Here is an 8,251-nt window from a genome sequence, read left to right as displayed (position 1 = left end):
AACAATGCAAACTTTGATAAGCAGTTCTCGATAATCACTTCTCAACAATTATTTGTTATTACAGTTTAACATTACAAAATTAATATAAAACTCATATCCTGGTGAAATATGGCAGCCGAAAACTATATATTCCCTTACTGTTCTCCTGCCTGTTCATGCATTCTTTCCAAAAATCGGGACTTTTTTAAAACGCCGCAGGACACGGGACAAATTGTTCAAAAGCCGGACATCTGGTCACCCTATCTCTTCCCCTTCTGCACAAGGCTATGCCTCCTAGGCCTGTGGGGATGGAAAGCCATGTTCAAGTGGGCAAGTGACAATCCTCAGCCTTCATGGTAGGGAAGGGACAGCTGCATCCTGAGACTCAGACCCTCTGCCTCACATACGGCCCACCCTCAGGGCTCCCAGCTGCTGGTTTGGAAGTTATGCAGCTTCTAAGGAAGGCTCCAGGATAGACACGCTCTCTGAGTTACCGGTGGCCAGTGGTGTCCTATAGACATTTGGTTACTTCCTGTGACAGGGAGCTCACTCCCTGCAGTGAGAAGTCCAACCTAATCCCTCCCAGGATTGAGCAGTTCCAATCATAAAAAATTCTTCCCAGCATGGGGCTGGACATGGCCTCCTACCAAGTTCCATCTAGACCAGGGGTATCTGACCGTTTTTGTTTTCTCTGCAGCACAGTGGAAGAATAAGAGTCGTCTTAGGCCACACATCAAATACACAAACACTAATGAAAGTTTATTAGAAAAAAAAGTCCATGCATGCTTTTTGTGATATCAGACAACACAGCTAAGCATAAACAATCCTCGAAAAATCAGCATGGGGTCCATGGACTAGAGCAGGCGTCCTCAAACTACGGCCTGTGGGCCACATGCGGTCCACCTAGGACATTTATCCGGCCCGCTGGGTGTTTTTGCCGCCGCTGCCTGTCCTGCTTAGCAGCTGACTCGTCCTGGGGCCCGCAGTCCGGCCCGACAGTGAATTGGTCCCCTGTTTTAAAAGTTTGAGGACCCCTGGACTAGAGGTTGGACTCCCCTGATCTAGGCCATTGATTCACTAAACAGGGTCACCTAGGAGTGGGAGGTGCTTTTAAAAACTCAGATGGTGGGGGGAGGGTTAGTACCGGTAGCACAGTGGTTATACAGCACTGGCCACATGCACCAAGGCTGGCAGGTTCAAACCCAGCCCAGGCCAGCTAAACAACAATGACAACAGCAACAAAAAAATAGCCGGGCCTTGTGGTGGGTGCCTGTAGTCCCAGCTACTCGGGAGGCTGAGGCAAGAAAAAGGCACTTAAGCCAGCGGTTCTTAAACTCTGGGTAGCGACCCCTTTGTAACAGTGAAAATATATCCTGCGGGCGGTGCCTGTGGCTCAGTGGGTAGGGCACCAGCCCCATATACCAAGGGTAGCAGGTTCAAACCCAGCCCCAGCCAAACTGCAACAAAAAAATAGCTGGGCATTGTGGCCAGGCACCTATAGTCCCAGCTACTCGGGAGGCTGATGCAAGAGAATCACCTAAGCCCAGGAGTTGGAGGTTGCTGTGAGCTGTGTGACGCCACAGCACTACCATGGGCGATAAAGTGGGACTCTGTCTCTATTTAAAAAAAAAAAATACATCCTGCACATCAGATATTTACATTACGATTCATAACAGTAGCAAAATTACAGTTCTGAAGTAGCAACAAAAATAATTTCATGGTTGGGGGTCACCACAACATGAGGAACTGTATTAAAGGGTCGCAGCATTAGGAGGCATCAGGAAGGTTGAGAACCACTGGCTCAAGCCCAAGAGTTTGAGGTTGCTGTGAGCTGTGACGCCATGGCACTCTACCGAGGACGACATAGTAAGATTCTGTCTCAATAAATAAATAAATAAATAAATACTCAGATGGGAGGGGAAAAAAACCAATGGAGCTGGGCGCCATGGCTCACTCGGTAATCCTAGGACTCTGGGAGTCTCAGGCAAGAGGACCTCTGTCAGGAGTCCGAGATCGGCCTGAGCAAGAGCAAGACTAAAAATAAAAAAAGTAAACTGGAAGTTATGGTGGGAGCCTGTAGTCCCAGCCACTTGGGAGGCCGAGGCAGGAGGACTGCCTGAGCCTCAGAGTTTGAGGTTGCTGTGCACTAGGCTGATGCCACAGCATTCTAGCCAGGGTCAAAGAGTGAGATTCTGTCTCAAAAACAAAACAAAACAAAAAAAACTCTCTCAGGTATGGGCAATGGTTTTGGTGTCTTATTTAAGCTTTCAATGTGATCAAACGTACAGCCAAGATAGAGCACCACGGCCTTAGACCTCACACTTCAGTCTCTAGTCGGCCGCCATCAGTAAGCCCCCCTGACCACCTGAGGCTGGGCAAGGGATGTCCCAGCTCCTGGCACCCTTGCAAGTCACCTGAGGGAGGCCCGAGGCCCCACCCAAGCTTGGGGCCTGGAATGCAGCAGGTCTCAGGACCACGTAAGCACTCATGAAAACCCTCTTTGCCCCGTGCCCCTCCCTGCTCAGCCCCTCCATGCTCCTCAGCATCCTCAGGACAGGGCCTTGTCCTCACGTCCTGGAATGTCCGCCCTGCGACCTTGTTTGCCTCACACTCCGTTCCCTGCACACTGAGCCACATGTACCCCATGGACACTCAGAGCTCTCTTTCTACTCCAAGGTTCTATCCAGAACTGTTCCCTTTCCTCCTTAGGTCTATTTTGGGCATTCTGAAACTTCAATGTGCCTGTGAATTACCTGGTACCACCTGGCATGCCACAGTCCTCCCAAGCTCCCAGGTGAGCCCAAGGCTGCCAGCCTTGCGTGGTGAGGGTGACGCCCCCTCCCGGTAGCCCTCTGCGCCCTCACGTGTTCCTCCAGTGTCTACCCTCACTTCCCCATGTCCCCCGCAGCCTCACACGCTGGCGGGGGCAGGATGCCGGCTGCTTTGGCCACCACTTTGGCCCACCTCTATCATGGGTCGCTCAAAGTATCAGCTGTCTGATGGTTAAAATTCAGCCACAGCCTCCCTATCCCAATCCCAGGGGGATGCTGGGCACATGACACCCCTGTGGTGCAGGCTGGTGTCGTCTATCTCCTCCCAGCTCAGACCAGCTGGCTCACCTTGGCGATCTGGTCAAACTTGCCGAAGAGCTCATTCAGCACCACCACCAGTTCCTTGGGCGAGCAGTCGCTGGCCAGCTGTGTGAAGCCCACGATGTCTGCGTAGAGGATGCTGCAGGCGGGACGGGGCCGGAGCCAGTGTCAGAGGCAGGTCCCGGGAAGATGGGCAGCAGGAGCACAGGACTGTCCAGTGCCCGGGAGCCCGCTGCTATTCCTTAGCCTCCCGGCCATAAAGACAAATTAAAGTCCAGAGGCTGCATGCTGAAGCAAACTGGAGCAGAGCCCAGAGTCTGCAGGAGCCCTCAGGACCCTCCCCAGGTCCCCGCCACTGCAGACGGCTCAGTCGTGCCCCACAGCAGCTGGGCGTGCACCATAAGCACAGACTTCAGAAGCAAACCCCAAGGTAAGACGTGACTCTGCTCTCGTAAGCCGACCTCCATGCCCGCTGCTTTACAGCCAGGCCTCACACGACTCCTCTCTTCCAGACAAGCAGACTGAGGCTCGGGGAGCCTGAGACTTGCTGAAAGGCCAAGGACTGCAATTTGCACCGAGCTCCTTATGCCAAAGTCTGTGGGCTCACAGGTCATCTAAGCCTAGACAAAAGCAGCAGGCCAGCTGCACACAATGTGACAACCCATCCAGCAGAAGGCCCAGGGAGTTCACAGTGCCCACACCTACATATGACAGTTCACAGCACCCAGGTCCACACACGACAGCACACGACAACGCATAGTGACCACGTCTACACAGGACAGCTCACGGCACCCACGTCCACACAGGACAGCTCACGGTGCCCATGTCCACACACGACAGCTCACGGCGCCCACGTCCACACACGACAGCACACGGCGCCCACGTCCACACATGACAGCTCACGGCGCCCACGTCCACACACAACAGCACACAACGCATGGTGACCACATCCACACAAGACAGAGCTCAGTGCCCACATCCACACAGGACAGGTCACAGCACCCACGTCCACATAGGACAGCTCACAGCACCCACGTCCACACACGATAGTTCAAACACCCATGTCCACATGTGAAGCTTACAGTGTCGTATCTGTATTTAACTCAGGTCAATGCATTCAAGTAAGACTGTGCAGCCAGCCCCTTTGACTCAACCGAGGGCACATGTCAGAACTGGAGGGTCCCTGCCACTGAGCCCACAGAACTCCCTTTGGAGGTCTTGCACCCCTCTGAAAACCATCTGGAAGGACCCTTCCTCCCGGCCTTCCCAACAACCATGTTTGCTCACAGAGTTTTATAATTTCAGAGGCCACCAGACCTTGCCCAATACCAATCGCAGTTCTCTAATTTAAGACCCTGATCAGATCCTAATTTGGAGGAAAGAAATGGGGAGACTGAGGATCACAGGGGGCCTGGATCAACCTGGAGCTCCCTCTCCCCAATTTCTGTGTGGCCCGAGCTCTGAGCCTTCAGAAAAAGCAGGGAGGTTGCCCACTGGGGTCAGAGGGGTGGTAGGTCCACACACGCGCCCAGCCCATGGGCTACTGCCCACCTGACATTCTGATGCCGCTTGACATAGAGGCTGTGGAAGTTGTTGTCAGGCATGTAGCGGCGGTCCCTGTGCTCCTTGAGCCGCTCAATGATGGCCAGCTTCATGCCCATGGAGATGTGGGCTGGCAGCACAGACAGCAGCAGATTCTCCTGGGCAGAGAGAACAGACCAGTGGTGGCAGGCAGGGTGTCATCAGCTCGTAGGCACAGCCTCTGTGCTCCCCGTCCTCAGTGTCCCATCTCTGCTGGCTCACGACCTGCTACCAACCCAGCTGGACACCTACCCTCCAGGTCCCCAGCAGAACCCCAGGAGCTCAAGGTGCTTTAACAGGGACTCCCTCTTTTCAGCTGGGGTGGCTGAGATGGGTGGGCCACCTGTTCCGGCCTTTTCTGCCCCCACCTTGGGACACCATGCCCAGGAATGACATGACACAGAGGACAGCAGAGTCCAGAGTAATCGGGTTCTGGCTATAGGGCCAGAGCCTCAGAGTCTCTGCAAGGGTATTTGGGTGTGTGTCCCACACATAGCTGCTCTGGCTCTGTGTCTGAGGGAGAGAGGCAGAGAATGGTGCATGCAGGGCAAGGAGCGGGCCTAGAAAGGGGCTGCTGGGGCTCAGGGGGAGGCAGTGTCCCACCTGCTGGAAAGGGGCCTGCTGGGGCTCAGGGGGAGGCAGAGTCCCACCTGCTGGCGCTTCTCAATGCGCAGCTTCCGGCGGGTCTGGATGCATTTCACGGTGTGGGTGAAGAGGTCCCTGGCGGCGTCCTGCATCTGGTGCTTGTGGAAGGCGCCCGTAAGGTTTCCACACAGGAAGATGACAGCATTGGCCAACAGCTGCAGTCCAGCCGAGAGTGGGACTCAGCTCTCCGGCTGGCCTCATCCCCGGGCACCAGCAGACTGGTGCTGGCACCCTCACTGTTCCCTCACCCCCAGACTGCTTAGACTGGCATGCTTCCTGAAGCCCAGACAGGGACTCACACCCCTCTTGGCCCCTCTCTACACCCACCAGGCACCTGCCACTAAGGATTGGGGCCCCAGAGACCCAGGAAGTCAGCCACCTCCGGGGAGGCAGAAGCAGCCACCTCATAGGGCTCAGGGCCCAAGGGAAATGCTAAGGGCAGTCACAGAAGACACAGTGTCCAGTTAGCTGCCCAGAGCTCCAGCCTTACCCCTGGAGTGGACACCAGAGAGGACACCCAGGCCCCATCTGGAGGAAAACGCATCTTTAAGTCCCCACTAATCATGAACGAAAAGTTCACTCACTCAACACAAAGACACAAGACACAGGGTCCTGGAATACTCCCCGGCCCGACATCAGGGCAGGGGCTGAGGAGAGACAGAGAAACCTGGAGCAGCCCCACCCCCCAACAGTGCACCTGACCTGGGAGGCAGGGTCTGAGCGGCAGGGGGCCCTAGGCCAGCAAAGCAAAGGCTGGGGGGGAAGGACCCCTCCCAGGGAGCCCAGCTTCTCAGCAGACTCCAAGGAAGCTGAGCCTGGAGGCCGTCCGTCTGCCAATGTGGCTCTGAGGCGTCTGGGTCCAACTCACCCACATGGGCCTCACCTGCCCCTCAGCATCCCCGTCCCCAGAGGCCCTAGCCCAGACCCCACTCCAGGCCCCCATGCCGCCCCTCACCTGCAGTCCCACCTGGATGCTGGGTGTCATGAAGGCCCCCATCAGAATGCCAAGTACCAGGAGGTGGGAGGCGGTGGAGATGGCCCCCACGGCGATGGCTCCCCGCATGCTGAAGGGCAGGAGCGTGTACGCCACGAAGATGATGAACAGGAAGAAGGGCACCTGGGGACACGGGCTGGTGAGCTGGGGGCCTGGCCACACCCCGAGACCGAGCTGATGGCTTCCTAGAGCCTCTCATCTCCCGGGGAACCCCCAGAAACCTGAATCTTAAGCCCTCAGTTCTCAAACCAGCCTGCCCAGTACCTCGGTCCTGAGGTCAGTCCCTCATCTCTCCCTGCACGAGGGGACACAGCTATAGACATGCAAGGGACCAAGAACCAGGCAATACACGTTTCTGGGCTGGGCCCAGCTAGCGCTGTTTGTGACTCGCCATGTGCCCCTGACCCAAGCCACAGGAGTGGCCACAGTACCCAGGCCACAGGTCAGAGCATGCCACTTGGTGACAATGGCCATCCAGAGCCAGGCCCAGCAATCCAGCCGGGTGGGAACTGCAGCTCACTGAGGGCAGGCTCTGTCAACTGCACTGAGTAGCGTCAGTCATGGCCTTCTCTGTCTGGGCATGGGGACAGCGCGCCCAGAATGAAGCAACTCAGAGGGGAGCAGAGTCGAGAGCAGTCAGGTTCCTGTTACCCTTCGGGAGCCCCAGGCCTGCCCCCCAGCCCTGCCAGACACAGGAGCCCAATTGTGCCCTGGTGCCTCTGTGAGCTGGAGCTCTGTCATCTCCAACCCAACAAGCAAAATGCCAGAGCCAGACATCCAGGTGGACCCTCTCCCCACTCTGCACTGTGAGTCCAGAGAATTAAGGGACAAAAACAGCCCAGTGCCCATCCTAAGCTAGAGAGCCACGGCAAGTGTGAGCAGGAAGGGCCATACACCACTGCAGGCAGGCCCAGTAAGGCAGGGGCTGCAGAGCACACAGCTGGCTCGTGACATCTGGCCCCCAGGACGCCAGAGTCCCCCACCCTGTTACCTGCTCCCACGCACAGGCCTTCTTCATCCATGAGTCGAGCACCAGCACATAGCCCAGGGCCAGCAGGCAGGCCCAGGCCAGCAGCGCCCAGGCACTGAGCCAGCGCCGCAGGAGGCACTCAGCACACACCAGCACGTAGAGAGCCACAAACACAGCGAGAGTCAGGAACGCCGTGCCCAGGACGGCCTGCCGTTTGGAGGGGTCCTGGCAGAGCAGGGGGGTGCAAACATGCCTCAGCTCTCTCCAGCGGGGCACTGCCTCCTCCAGGAAGCCCCCAGGTCAGCTCCCCAGCCTGCCCTGACAGCCTCGCCTCTGGCACGCTCCACGTGGGGCACGCCCATGCTCCTGCGAACACCCGGTCCTCTCACCTTGAGGCCTTGCTCTGTGCTGTCACTTCTGCTAGGGCTGCTGTAGCCACCCCTCTCAGTCACCTCAGGAGCCTGACCTGGTGATGCCATCACTCTCCACCCACCCCCCCATGAGGCAGAGTGGCCACCACCCTCTGCCTCCCTCAGCTCCCCCATACTCTGTGTATTCCTGCAGGTGACAGGTCAAAGGACAGGATCACAGGGTCATTTCTTCTTTTTTTGAGACAGAGTCCTCAAACTCTTGGGCTTAAGCAATTCTCTTGCCTCAGCCTCCCAAGTATCTGGGACTACAGGCGCCCACCACAACGCCCGGCCATATTTTTGTTGCAGTTGTCATCATTGTTTAGCAGGCCCAGGCTGGGTTGGAATCTGCCACCCACGGTGCATGTGGCTGGTGCAGTAACCACTGTGCTATGGGTGCCGGGCCCAGGATAGGGGTTATTCACAGGCAAAGCCTGAGCAAGAGTGAGACTCTATCTCCACTCAAAATAGAAAAACTAGCTGGGCATTGTGGTGGGACCCTGCAGTTCCAGCTACTCAGGAGGCTGAGGCAGGAGGATCACTTGTGCCCATGAGTTTGAGGTTGCTGTGAGCTATGATG

The 8,251-nt window shown here is 56.6% G+C and overlaps 1 protein-coding gene across 1 annotated transcript in view; it reads right to left on the bottom strand.

The window, feature by feature from the left end:
• ADCY7 (adenylate cyclase 7) overlaps positions 1–8,251 on the bottom strand; it is a 27,498-nt gene that overhangs the window by 18,297 nt on the left and 950 nt on the right. The window contains exons 2-6 of the mRNA XM_023514760.1: positions 7,283–7,486; positions 6,253–6,414; positions 5,303–5,452; positions 4,623–4,771; positions 3,099–3,210 (exon numbers count right to left, since the gene is read on the bottom strand). Of these exons, the coding sequence (XP_023370528.1) occupies positions 3,099–3,210; positions 4,623–4,771; positions 5,303–5,452; positions 6,253–6,414; positions 7,283–7,486 (777 nt within the window). The remainder of the gene's footprint in view (positions 1–3,098; positions 3,211–4,622; positions 4,772–5,302; positions 5,453–6,252; positions 6,415–7,282; positions 7,487–8,251) is intronic.

The sequence above is a fragment of the Otolemur garnettii genome, unplaced genomic scaffold (assembly GCF_000181295.1).
Source record: "Otolemur garnettii isolate 467f Iridium unplaced genomic scaffold, OtoGar3 scaffold00058, whole genome shotgun sequence".
NCBI classification, from domain to species: Eukaryota; Metazoa; Chordata; class Mammalia; order Primates; family Galagidae; genus Otolemur; species Otolemur garnettii.
The sequence above is the reverse complement of the archived record's forward strand: the minus strand, read 5'-3'. Positions and strand labels throughout refer to the sequence as shown.